This window comes from Octopus sinensis, linkage group LG18 (assembly GCF_006345805.1).
Source record: "Octopus sinensis linkage group LG18, ASM634580v1, whole genome shotgun sequence".
NCBI classification, from domain to species: Eukaryota; Metazoa; Mollusca; class Cephalopoda; order Octopoda; family Octopodidae; genus Octopus; species Octopus sinensis.
The window spans coordinates 44,490,693-44,504,379 of record NC_043014.1 but is presented as its reverse complement, the minus strand read 5'-3'; the positions used below and the strand labels follow the sequence as shown (position 1 = coordinate 44,504,379).

Sequence of the window (13,687 nt, the reverse complement as noted above, 5' to 3'; positions counted from 1 at the left end):
TCCCCGTGCATTTGTTTCTGCTTATAATTTTAAAATATGGGAGAAGCCTTTTTCGGTAAAAGAAAAAGAAAGTGAGTTAAAAAAAGATTTGGCTGTTGTTTCTAGCGCATCCCACAACCACTTCCTTGTTTGTCACTCTGATATGTATTGATGGTTTTCAATATTTTTCTCTCCGCTTGAGGTCATTGCTAGAATTTATTCTCAATGATTTTAAAACGGTATGTAAAATATAATTTCGTTTAATAGCATACTTTTTCTGTTAGTAAATTTGTTCTCTCTCACACAACACACGCACAGCCTCGTTTGGTGCGGAAGGGTGGTGGGGGTGAGGTAAAAATTTAAATTACAATTTTTTTGTTGCTTAAATTCCAGCAATGGACCATCCATGTGTTACTTTAGCGTCATCATTCCCTAAAATGTGTTTACGGGGAGAAAAATATTGTAAACCATCAATACATATCAGAGTGACAAACAAGGAAGGTGGTTGTTAGAAGCGCTAGAAACAACAGCCAAATCTTTTTTTTTAAATCATACCTTCACGTCTGAAAATATTTTCTTTTCTTTTTCTTTTACCGAAAAGGTTTCTCCCATAGTTTTTAAGTGCATAGTGTAAAACAATGGTCAAAATCGGTCCGGAGGGGTGCATAGAGGTGGAGAGGGGCAAATAGGCTAGAAAAGGCATCGTGTAAAGATGCCTCCCATCATTTCGAAGGCTGTGGTGAGAAAGAAAAATTGTAAAAACTTCCGTCAAAACGGATAAAATTCAACTTATCCGAAGGTCCGCCAACCTTTTTTTCTTCTTTCAATATTTGAAATATAAACCCGGCAGTTGTATTCTTTTTTTACCCCCAAATCTCCGGAGACCTAAAATTATTTGACATTATTCACAAAAATAAATTTTTGCTAAAACAGAAATATTTTTACATAATAAAATTTTTTATTAAACCTCTTTGTCAAACTTTATTCATGAATAATGTCAGAATCTTCTCTATTTTTTTCGAACCGAAGAAAAAAAAATGAAAAAAAAAAATTTCCGAACCCTGTTTGGTGACCCTTCAATATTTTTTTCAATTTATTGAAATAATATCCCATCTCACACCCGAAGGAACAAACTACCCGCCTTTTAACCTGCAGACAAATCCGGGTGGAATATTCTTTGCTTCTTCACCGGTAATGAAGTCAATAAGAGTGGCCTACCCTGACGACATTTAGTCGTAGGAGTTTGTTGTCAGTTCAGCTTATTGGCCTCTCAAAAACACAGAAGACAAAAATAAACCAAACGGATGTTGTTTTTAGTTCGTTCGACGACTCTTACTAGACATTGCCGGAGTTCTCTTACCTGGAGCCGTGCTGTCAGCAAACTATTGGCCACAAGCACACCCGTGACCGTGAGTTTGACACTTTTACCTCTGTTTACTAAAAGCTTTCTTTTATATAGCTTTAAGAATATACTCACACACGCGCCCATAAATAGGGATAATGTTTGTATCTATGTGGTGGCACGTATACACGTGTGTATACATATTTACGAGTGTGCATTTACGCTTCTACACACACCTCCTACACCCTTGCATACCTATTTCTTTATTACCCACAAGGGGCTAAAACATAGAGGAGACAAACAAGGACAGACATAGGTATTAAGTCGATTACATCGACCCCAGTGCGTAACTGGTACTTAATTTATCGACCCCGAAAGGATGAAAGGCAAAGTCGACCTCGGCGGAATTTGAACTCAGAACGTAGCGGCAGACGAAATACCTATTTCTTTATTACCCACAAGGGGCTAAACACCGAGGGGACAAACAAGGACAGACATAGGTATTAAGTCGATTACATCGACCCCAGTGCGTAACTGGTACTTATTTAATCGACCCCGAAAGGATGAAAGGCAAAGTCGACCTCGGCGGAATTTGAACTCAGAACGTAGCGGCAGACGAAATACCGCTAAGCATTTCGTCCGGCGCGCTAACGTTTCTGCCAGCTCGCCGCCTTGCATACCTATCGAAGCAGGAAGCTTTCAAACTATGATTTATTCGTTGTTACATGTTTATTTGCTGAGCCATTCATAGTTGTCACGTAAAATATATATATATAACAGGAAACTGCAGTAATATCACTTATTTGCACATTCACTTAAGTTTACACTAGAATTTGCAATTTGTCCTTGCTGAGTCGATAAGTATTTAGAATCACATTTCCTTGTATTTATTATCTTTGTATTATCTCTGTCTTTGAGTGCAATGTGCAGATCTGTTAACACAATATTAAGCGATAGTCCGTCGTGACTTACACCTTCACATGAAAGTCAGCGAAGCGAACGAATAAAGGAATTACAGATGTCGGTGGGATCGCATACACAACACATCTCTTGATATCTTGTTTGGAACTATTCGTTACTTGACAAAAAAACTTCGTCTGTTTATAAATCTTCTGAAGGTAACATTTCACTTAGTTTCCTTCCTTTGTTAGAATTAAGGGCAATCTTTCGTCTCTAGTAGACCTTTCAGTCGATTTCCGTAAAAAAAATTTTTTTTTTTGCATATGGGCTTGCGGAAACTTTTGAAGTAATGAGAGCGAAAGAGACTAAGAGAAAGCGATTGTATGACGAGGGAAGTTCTTTTGAAGTTACCGTGCATGGGAGCATTGATGGACATGTGTGAGTGCGTGCGTGTGTGTGTGTTTGATGGGGTGTGGGAGACAGACAGTATGTTGTGTAAGTGAAGTGCTTCTGTTAGTGTGTGTGAAGAGACAGAGTAATGTGTGAAAGAAAGAGATAACTGAAATTTTTTACTCAGTGTATGTGTATATGTATGTATATTACTTCAAAAGTTTCCGCAAGCCCATAAGTAAAAAAAAAAAAAAAAATTACGGAAATCGACGGAAAGGTCTACTAGAGACGAAAGATCGCCGAATTAAGAGATTGCAGGCATGCTAATTTGTTCTTCCGATACAGAGGGGTGTTAGACCATAAAGATTGACACCTTTGTTGGCGAAGGTAAAGAATACGCACACCACCCGTTTTCGGCGGTTAGGTTTAGGGTTAGGATTACGCCGAAAACTAGTGGTATGCGTATCCTTTACCTCCGCTCCTTTGTCTGACTGTTTCTCCTGTCCTTCATACGAAAATCAGTGGAGACCGAATACTTTCGAAACCGAAAACGGGGAACCTTATAAAGTAGTTAGCTTAAACTTTTATAACCTTGATGGAAACTCTTAATATATGTCTTGTCTTCCTTGAAAATCCACTTCCCTAACACCACACGTATATGTCATCGTTACCGCCCTCGCCTGTGCCTCCAAATGATTAGGGGACTGAATTTATGATTTAATTAACCCATTTATCTGTATAATGCATGACATACACTGATACTCAGTATTAACTATTGCTTCTTTTCAGATGCCAAACCAACGCCCTAGTTCTGATCTGGCGGCTTTTCGTGATATCTTTGGTAAAGCAAAGAAAATAGTCATATTAACAGGTGCTGGAGTGAGCGCAGAGAGTGGTGTGCCTACGTTTCGAGGCCCTGGTGGCTTTTGGAGAAAATGGCAAGCTCAGGTAAGTGTCAGTAGTTGCATGCATACTACTATTCACCTACTCTCACGAAGCAGGGACAGACTGAGTCGTCGATCAATCGGACACTGCCCAAGAGCCTAGAGCACTGAGAGGATTGCGCTCTACATGTTAACTCTACTGATATCAGTGCTAAAGGGCCTGGTAAACAGTTATGCTTGAGGGTCCTTAATACTCTCAGTCCACCCCTGCCATCAAGCTGTTGATACAACTGATTACCCATTGGAAGTTTTCAGTGAAAAAAATAATAGACCATTGATTGTATTTATTCATACTGTGTATGTCCCAGTTTTAGAATAGGTATACCATACCCTAACATGTCATAAGAGATAACTAAGGGTTGGCAACAGGAAGAGTACCCAACTATAAAATATTACCTCAATAAAGTGAACCATAATGTGTTTGATTAATCTGCCATAGGGTCTATGAGGCTAACACCTACTTTCGATGGAAAAATGGCTTTAGAACATTTGGTGTTGAATTCATTAATTGCAGAAACTGATATTAGATTTGACGTTTGGTTGTTGTTGTTTAAACCTAGGTCAGTGCTTCATCAAGTAGACTTATGATGACAGTCCAGCCATGACCATCACTTTTCCTCAGGCATGGTATATATAGGACTACGTTATCTTATGTTCTTTTTTTTTGTATGATGGTAGGGTTCAATTTATGGAAGATTAAGCTATGATTTTGTAGCCTCTCAAATAACCAGGGAAAACTGTTTTTCTCATAATTTGGTTGATAAAAGTTACTGTTCATAAAACTTATAAATTTAATGAGAAGAAAAGAAAAACAAAACAAAATGTGGGGTATGTTGATGCACCAGAAGAAGAAATGGCAATTATTAATTTTTTATTTAGGTATGAGAGAATTTTTTAAGTGGTGGTCATATCAGGCTAAGTGAAAATTATGGTCTTGACCAGTGCTGGTGACACATAAGAGGCACATGTACCAGTGACACGTAAGAGGCACTTGTGCTGGTGGCACATAAAAGGCATCTATGTCAGTAACACATAAAGACACCCAATACACTCTGGAGTGGTTGGCATTAGGAAGCGCATTCAGCTGTGAACAACAAGCCAAAAATGGACTGGAGCCTGGTTCAGCTCTCCAGCTTACCATCTCCAGTCAAACTGTCTAACTCATGCCAGCATGGAAAACATATGTTAAATGATGATGATGATGGCTTTAGTTGTTTGACTTGCCTCTTGTTTTATTGAGCCTGGAGGATTGAAATGTAAAGTTGATGCCATCGGGATTTACATTCAGAATCTTGAGGGATAAGGCTAAATGCTATAGAGAAATTTATCTGACCTTCTACTATCCTAGCCATGTCCACTATCTTTTAAATATTTTGTATTGGAGCTGACTGAGTTACTCTTTTACTTGCTTCAGTCATTTGACTGCGGCCATGCTGGAGCACCGACTTTTTAATCGAGCAACTCGACCCCGGGACTTATTCTTTTGTAAGCCCAGTACTTATTCTATCGGTCTCTTTTGCCGAACCGCTAAGTGATGGGGATGTAAACACACCAGCATTGGTTGTCAAGCAATGCTAGGGGGACAAACACAGACACACAAACATACACGCACATATATATACATATATACGACGGGCTTCTTTCAGTTTCCGTCTACCAAATCCACTCACAAGGCTTTGGTCGGCCTGAGGCTATAGTAGAAGACACTTGCCCAAGGTGCCACGCAGTGGGACTGAACCCGGAACCACGTGGTTGGTATGCAAGCTACTTACCACACAGCCACTCCTACGCCTATCTTTTAAATATTTTGTATTGGAGCTGACTGAGTTGTATATAATTATTTAACCTTTTAGCATTTAATCCGGCCGTAACCGGCCCAAATATTCCACCTGTTTTAAGTTAAAACTGTCTGGATCCAACCTCTCACACCTACCCTACAATGTCATTTTAAAAATATATAGCCACACCATTTAAATTTTGAGGTTAGGTTGCAAAATAATATGTGATTAATTCAAAACAGTATGAATTAAATAAGCAATAAATTTCACAAAGAAATCTGAATGCTAAAGGGTTAAGAATTCAGTACCTTTTTAACATCCATCTAAATTTTTCTTTCTTCCATTCAGGAATTAGCTAGTCCAACAGCATTTGACAGAAATCCGTCATTGGTCTGGGAATTCTACCACTATCGGCGTGAGTTGATGGCTAACAAGCAACCTAACAAGGTAAAGTGAGTTGTTGATGTTATTGAGCCCCAGGTGAGCCCTGATTGAACAGACCTATGATTTGTGGGAGCTGTAGTCCATGGTTTGTTTACCTAAGTCTTGTAAGGGACCAGCAACTGATCGGAGTTGAACTATTTTGTGGCCTTGAAAGAGAAAAGATAATCTTTGCAGTGCAGTTTTAGCCATTATCTGTATCTTTTCTTTTTTTTTTTTAAGGAGGGGGGCATGATTTGAGAGATTTGGGTGCTACCGACAGTAAGTTTCTCATATTAAGGGATGAAGAAAAGTAAGGCCCATTGGCTGTGTCATGTTGATTTCAACACTAAACTGAGTATGAGTAAGTTGAGCATCATTATTATCGTTTAACATCCGCTTTCCATGCTAGCATGGGTTGGACGATTTTGACTGAGGGCTGGCAAACCAGATGGCTGCACCAGGCTCCAATCTTGATCTGGCAGAGTTTCTACAGTCAAATCGTCCAACCCATGCTAGCATGGAAAGCAGACGTTAAACAATGATGATGATGATTTTCAAAACTGTTTAACTCTTTTTATATTAATTTGCCCTCAGACTGCCCCTGGTTCTATGAAACAAAATTCCTGTTTTACAATGATCTAAATTTAAAACTATCAAAATTTCTTGTTAATTTTTGTTCCAAAAACCAACTCATTAATAAATGATAGTTAAATAAATTCTTCATTATTTTCAAAATTAATTGAAATAAAGACACTTTTCTAACAGAAATATGGTAACAAAAGGTTAAAAGCATCATATTCAATTTTGTCCATGCTTAGCATTTTAAACACAACTTTTCTTCCAACTCTTGTTTAGGCTCATATTGCCATTGCTGAGTGTGAACAACGCTTGGCAAAACAGAACCGCACAGTGTCTGTGGTCACTCAAAATATAGATGGACTCCATCGCAGAGCTGGTTCCACAAATATCATTGAACTTCATGGTGAGTTGCTCCATCTTTTCTCTTCTCTATGTTTCTCATTTCAAAGATTTCATTTCATAGCACATAAATGTTTTGTTAAAAATAATGTAACTGGTTGCTGGTTTCCAACTGATCAATTACTATTTCACTACTTTTGCAATGGCATGAGTAATAAGGGTATGTCAGTGCAACTGAGATATAATTAATATTACCAGGCATTTTCTTCAGCAATTTTCTTAATATGTGTATCTTTTAAGCATAGGAGTGGCTGTGTAGTAAGTAGCTTGCTTACCAACTACATGGTTCCGGGTTCAGTCCCATTGCATAGCACCTTGGGAAAATGTCTTCTATAGCTTCGGGCCAACCACAAGCCTTGTGAGTGGATTTGGTAGACGGAAACTGAAGGAAGCCCGTCATATTTATATATATATATATATGTGTGTGTCTGTATTTGTCCCCCCAACATCACTTGACAACTGATGGTGGTGTGTTTACGTCCCCGTCACTTAGCGGTTCGGCAAGAGAAACTGATAGAATAAGTACTAGGCTTACAAAGAATAAAGGCAGTGCTCTAGCATGGCCGCAGTCAAATGACTGAAAGAAATCAAAGAATACACACACATTCACAATACGATTTCTGCCCACCATATTTGTCAACCCAAGTTGATTGAAATGTTTCCTCTTTGTTTATTTAAGGTAACTTGTTCAAGACAAGGTGTACTAACTGTGGAGAAGTTGCTGTGAACAATGACAGCCCAATTTGTGAGGCTTTAGCTAACAAAGGGTAAGTAACTTACTTTTTTGTTATGGAAACCTATAAGTGTCAGTTATATATTGCATGTAAAATGATAAGTAGTAAACAAGAGAAACTAAACCATGCCATTTATAAGCCTATGTGGTCAGAACTGATGAGGATGAAATCAATCTGGTTAGCAGTGTCACCTGATTGATAGGTTATCTGGTTTCCTGAAGTTAGTGTTGCAGATTAAAAGGTTACATGCATCACAGAATTCCAGTAGCCTAGTTCCCTTGTTATTTTGGGAACCAATACCATGGCCCCCGTGTACACCAGTGAAAATACTGGATTGCCGCCCAACATGCCCATTAAAATCTCCAGTCCCAAAGATGAGGTCATTGCCACTCATCTTTGAAGCAGCCTGTTGAAGGGTATCGTAAAAATGGTCCTTCTGACCATTTGGTAGGCCCGCTTGTGGGGCGTAGGCAGAGATAATTGTAGCTGTGCTGTTCTGCAGGACTAGCCTATATATATGTATGTATGTATGTATGTGTGTGTGCGTATATATATGTGTGTATATATATGTGTGTATATGTATGTATATGTGTGTATGTATATGTGTGTGTGTGTATAAGTGTGTATATGTATGTATGTGTGTGTGTATATATATGTGTGTGTGTATGTATATATATATATTATATACACACACACATGCACACCAAATCTCTATATATTTATCCATTATCCTGACTGTAAAACATTGTTCAAAATTAAGTCAGTTTAAATCAAATACTATTCTGTCCAAGTTTATAATTGATGATATTCACTTTTCCTTTGCATGTAGATCTCCTGATCCATCTGCAGAAGATGCTAGAATCCCTAAAGAACTTCTTCCACGGTAAGTCAATTGAATTTTGAGTTTTTTATGTTGTTTAACCCTAGGGCAGCTCTCACTGAGCAGACTCATAAGCAAGGGTTTCTGGCTATAATCATCTTGTACTTTTGTAAATTTATAACTTCATTGTCCAATGTGCCCTTCGAGTTATTAGGGTATGATTTGAAGGAGATTTGGTTACTATTTCTAGCAGGTCGAAGGAACTGGGTAGAAGCTCGTTGGATTTGTTGTTAATTATGCAATTAGTGTCTTGTCAACGGACCTCATTTTTAAGTGATTTTAATTAACACAGCACTATCAATGTCTTGATTTTTCAAGTATCTGTATTTATATGGTATATATATTTTGTTATATAGTAGTAGTATCATCAAAAGAAACAGGTGTGGTAAGATATAGAAAGTGAAGAAGATAGAACTGTAATATGGAAAATGTATGTGGTGGGGGAAGGAAGAAGAAACTAATGCATGTGAGAGAGGTTAGCAGTAGCAGTAAGATCAAAAATAAGGCGGCGAGCTGGCAGAAACGTTAGCACGCCGGGCGAAATGCTTAGCGGTATTTCTGAGTTCAAACTCCGCCGAGGTCGACTTTGCCTTTCATCCTTTTGGGGTCAATTAAATAAGTACCAGTTATGCACTGGGGTCGATATAATCGTATATGTATATATATATATATATATGTGTGTGTGTGTTTGTGTGTCTGTGTTTGTTCCCCACCAACATCGCTTGACAACCGTAACTTAGTGATTCGGCAAAAGAGACCGATAGAATAAGTACTAGGCCTACAAAGAATAAGTCCCGGAGTCGATTTGATCGACTAAAGGGGGTGCTCCAGCATGGCCACAGTCAAATGACTGAAACAAATAAAAAAGTAAAAGAGAGTATAAAGAATTCTGTATTTGTGGTTTATCTTTTTTTCAGGTGCAAAACCTCCAGTTGTAAAGGTCTTCTCCGTCCTCATGTTGTTTGGTTTGGAGAAAGTCTTGACCAGAATGTCTTGATGAAAACTAGAGAGGTTCTTGATTCATGTGACCTTTGCTTGGTTGTAAGTATCGCTCTTTTCTTTTAATACTCTTTTACTTGTTTCAGTCATTTGACTGTGGCCATGCTGGAGCACTGCCTTTAGTCAAGCAAATCGACCCCAGGACTTATTCTTTGTAAGCCTGGTACTTACTTTATCAGTCTCTTTTGCCAAACCGCTAAGTTACGGGGACGTAAACACACCATCGGTTGTCAAACGATGTTGCGGGGACAAACACAGACACATATATATACTACAGGCTTCTTTCAGTTTCTGTCTACCAGATCCACTCACAAGGCTTTGGTGAGCCCAAGGCTATAGTAGAAGACACTTGCCCAAGGTGCCACGCAGTGGGACTGAACCCAGAACCATGTGGTTGGTAAGCAAGCTACTTACCACACAGCCACTCCTGTGAAATTTCTTAAATGTTTATTTTTTTTTTTACATTTGATTTTGATTTTAAAAGCTTGTAGTATATATATGTCTGTGTTTATCCCCCCCAACATTGCTTGACAACCGATGCTGGTGTGTTTACGTCCCCGTAACTCAGTGGTTTGGCAAAAGAGAGAGAATAAGTACTAGGCTTACAAAGAATACGTCCTGGGGTCAATTTGCTCGACTAAAAGGCGGTGCTCCAGCATGGCCACAGTCAAATGACTGAAAGAAGTAAAAGAGTAAAGAGTATAAGGTTGTCTAATGGGAGCTACTGGGGTTAAGCATGATCAAAAGTGTTTAAGCCAAAATCATTGTCTTTGTTTAACCCTTCAGCTTTCAGATTACTTTGTTAATTGTAATACTTTTTCATTCCTATCATACATTATCTCATACTTTTCAAAATTTGATGACATGATTTGTATATTTTTAGAATGGTATTGAAGGGTAGGTGTGAGAAGCTGGATAGAACATAAAACAAGTACACGTTTGGGCTGGATATGGCAGTGTTTAAATGCTAAAGGGTTAAGTCATAATATATCCATGAATAGATTATCTTGGTTACAAAATGCTTCCTTTTCCTGATAGAAGGGTGTAATCTGAAGGTGGCGAGCTGGCAGAATCGTTAGCACGGTGGGCGAAATGTGTAGCCGTATTTCGTCTGCCGTTACGTTCTGAGTTCAAATTCTGCCGAGGTCGACTTTGCCTTTCATCCTTTCAGGGTCGATAAATTAAGTACCAGTTATGTACTGGAGTCGATGTAATCGACTTAATCTGTTTGTTTGACCTCTCTGTGTGTAGCCCCTTGTGGGTAGTAAAGAAATAGGTATTTTGTCTGTCTCTACGTTCTAAGTTCAAATTCCGCCAAGGTCAACTTTGCCTTTCATCCTTTCGGGGTCGATAAATTAAGTACCAGTTATGCACTGGGGTCGATATAATCGACTTAATCCGTTTGTCTGTCCTTGTTTGTCCCCTCTATGTTTAGCCCCCTTGTGGGCAATAAAGAAATAAGAAGGGTGTAATTTGAGGGAGATTTGTCTATTTCTAGCAACCATGTAGCAGTTTCATTTTTTATTCATAGATGCATGAATACTACAGAGGTAATCTACATGTATTAAGTCATTAAATATATATTTTCTCTTTCTTCCAGGTTGGTACTTCATCAATTGTCTACCCAGCTGCCAAGTATGCACCAATGCTAGCAAGCCGAGGAATTCCTGTTGCAGAATTCAACACTGAAGAGACTCCAGCCACAAACTCACTAGGGTGAGAACACTATTTCTAGTTCTTGTGATTTATTGAATGTAGGCGCAGGAGTGGCTGTGTGGTAAGTAGCTTGTTTACCAACCACATGGTTCCGGGTTCAGTCCCACTGCGTGGCACCTTGGGCAAGTGTCTTCTACTATAGCCTCGGGCCAGCCAAAGCCTTGTGAGTGGATTTGGTAGATGGAAACTGAAAGAAGCACGTCGTATATATGTGTATATATATATATATATGTGTGCGTGTATGTTTGTGTTTGTCCCCCTAGCATTGCTTGACAACCGATGCTGGTGTGTTTATGTCACCGTCACTTAGCGGTTCGGCAAAAGAGACCGATAGAATAAGTACTGGGCTTACAAAAGAATAAGTCCCGGGGTTGAGTTGCTTGATTAAAGGCGGTGCTCCAGCATGGCCGCAGTCAAATGACTGAAACAAGTGAAAGAGTAAAAGAATACAGCTAAGGAGAGAGAATATATGAAATAGGGGCCCATGCCAGTACCATGTAAAAAGCACTCAGTACACTATAAAGTAGTTAGCGTTAGGAAGGGCATCCAGCCTTAGAAACCATGCCAAAACAAACAGCTCCTGTCAAACCGTCCAACTCCTGCCAGCATGGAAAACGGATGTGGAATGATGATGGGTTCATGTGGTGTAGAAGTGAGCCCTAATTTCTTTGTTTTTAACTTTTAACTGCTCTGTCCTGTCAAATGCAACAGTGCTTTTATCTATCAATACCTGATATGTTCTGTGGTTCCTTTGAAATGATTTTGTAGAATTCTAAATGAAAGGGACTGCTAACCCCTAACTCAGTCCTCCTACATTTCTTGGAGGAATTGTAACACCGTGTAATTCACACAACCCTCACACAGTTCAGCATAGGTGCTTACAAGAGAAAGATCTGATCCTAGCAACCTGACTGGTATTTTGGGTCTAGTGATAAGATGCTAAGTCGACTTTGACCCGACATATTATTTTACGTTTCCTATTTCCCCATTTTTGTATTGATCTCAGGTGAAAGTGACATATAGAGAACTCTTGTTTAAATTGTTTGTTCCCAGGTGAATCTTGATCGTGTGGACTGTCAAAGGTATTAATAATCATGACCAAACAAACCCCTGTAGCAGGTCAATTAACTATATAGAAGCTATACTCTCTCTTTACCCTTTTACTTGTTTCAGTCATTTGACTGTGGCCATGCTGGAGCACCGCCTTTAGTCGAGCAAATCGACCCCGGGACTTATTCTTTGTAAGCCCAGTACTTATTCTATCGGTCTCTTTTTTGCCGAACCGCTAAGTGACGGGGACGTAAACACACCAGCATCGGTTGTCAAGCAATCCTAGGGGGACAAACACACACATACATATACACGACAGGCTTCTTTCAGTTTCCATCTACCAAATCCACTCACAAGGCATTAGTTGGCCCGGGGCTATAGCAGAAGACACTTGCCCAAGATGCCACGCAGTGGGACTGAACCCAGAACCATGTGGTTGGTTAGCAAGCTACTTACTACACAGCCACTCCTGCGCCTATATTCTGTTGTATCTGGGGAAAGTCATTTTCTTTCTATGCCTTATAATGTAACAATACTCACTGGTAAAATTTTCACTTATTTCTTATTTTTATTTTCCTAAAATTTTCATTGCATCTTGTAACCTTTTCAATAGTCTTTAATGCTGCTGTTTAATCCTAGGTCAGTCCTGATCTACTTTTGACCATCTCTTCTTTTATTCAGACATAGCCTGTTTAGGACTACTTTACCCACTGTCTTATTTTCTTTGTGATTTGAGGGAGATTTGACTGTTATTTCTTGCATGTCAAATGACCATGTAAAGGATGCCATATTTGGATGTAAACTTCTATTACCATATCTTGTTCATTATATCTTTTTTTTGTTCTTCTTATCTCTGCAGCTTTCACTTTGAAGGCCCAGCTGGATCTACCTTGCCACCAGCCCTGGCAAAACATGAAAATGAACCAGAATAATAATCTGAAAGAACATGACCACCACCACTACTATCTTTGTAGGAGAGTTGGTTAAGTTCATTTGTCAGAAGGGTAGAAGAACTCTTTCAGATCTTGCCTCCAGCCCAAGGGATAATAACATTCATATTTCTGCTTCCACTTTCAAATGAAGGACAACAGCCAGAATTGTTATCTGCTCTCCTTCCTCACAGCAAATGAATTTATCCAACTTCTCTTTTGAGTCATTTTTGCCAACATAGACCAGAACCAATTTCCTTGAATCTTGAATTTGTTCTTTGTTCAACAGTCGCATTTATAATTTATTCAAGGCTATCTCTCTCTCTTTCGCTCGCTCATTCTCTCCTCTCTCTCTCTCTATATATATATCTATATATCTATCTAATCTAAGGTCCAATCTATATATATATATCTATCTAATCTAAGGTCCAATCTGTATATGTATCAATAAGAATTTAAGATCCTATATTTATAATTTAAGGATACATAGAGTAAGTATTTAAAACTGCAAACAAAGCATGAAGTGTTTTGGTAAGAAATTATTTCTTTCTGCAGTAAAAATAACATTTTTTAATATTTATGAACAGAAAAATAACCAACTACTACTGAAAAAAAAAAAAAATTAATAAAATAAAATATAAAAAA

The 13,687-nt window shown here is 38.7% G+C and overlaps 1 protein-coding gene across 3 annotated transcripts; it reads left to right on the top strand.

Moving 5' to 3' along the window:
• The first annotated feature begins 1,099 nt into the window (after positions 1–1,099).
• On the top strand, positions 1,100–13,664 carry LOC115221738 (NAD-dependent protein deacylase sirtuin-5, mitochondrial). 3 transcript variants are annotated; one of them, XM_029791952.2, is made up of 9 exons: positions 1,100–1,388; positions 3,401–3,559; positions 5,682–5,780; positions 6,612–6,738; positions 7,414–7,501; positions 8,298–8,351; positions 9,266–9,389; positions 10,948–11,063; positions 12,973–13,664. In XM_029791952.2, the coding sequence occupies exons 1-9, from the start codon at positions 1,284–1,286 to the stop codon at positions 13,043–13,045; spliced, it is 945 nt and encodes a 314-aa protein (XP_029647812.1). In that variant the 5' UTR covers positions 1,100–1,283; the 3' UTR covers positions 13,046–13,664. The 3 variants fall into 3 exon arrangements, with proteins under 3 accessions (XP_029647812.1, XP_029647813.1, XP_036366850.1); XM_029791953.2 differs by lacking the exon at positions 1,100–1,388 and adding an exon at positions 2,193–2,439; XM_036510957.1 differs by lacking the exon at positions 1,100–1,388 and adding an exon at positions 2,991–3,178.
• The last annotated feature ends 23 nt before the right edge of the window (positions 13,665–13,687 follow it).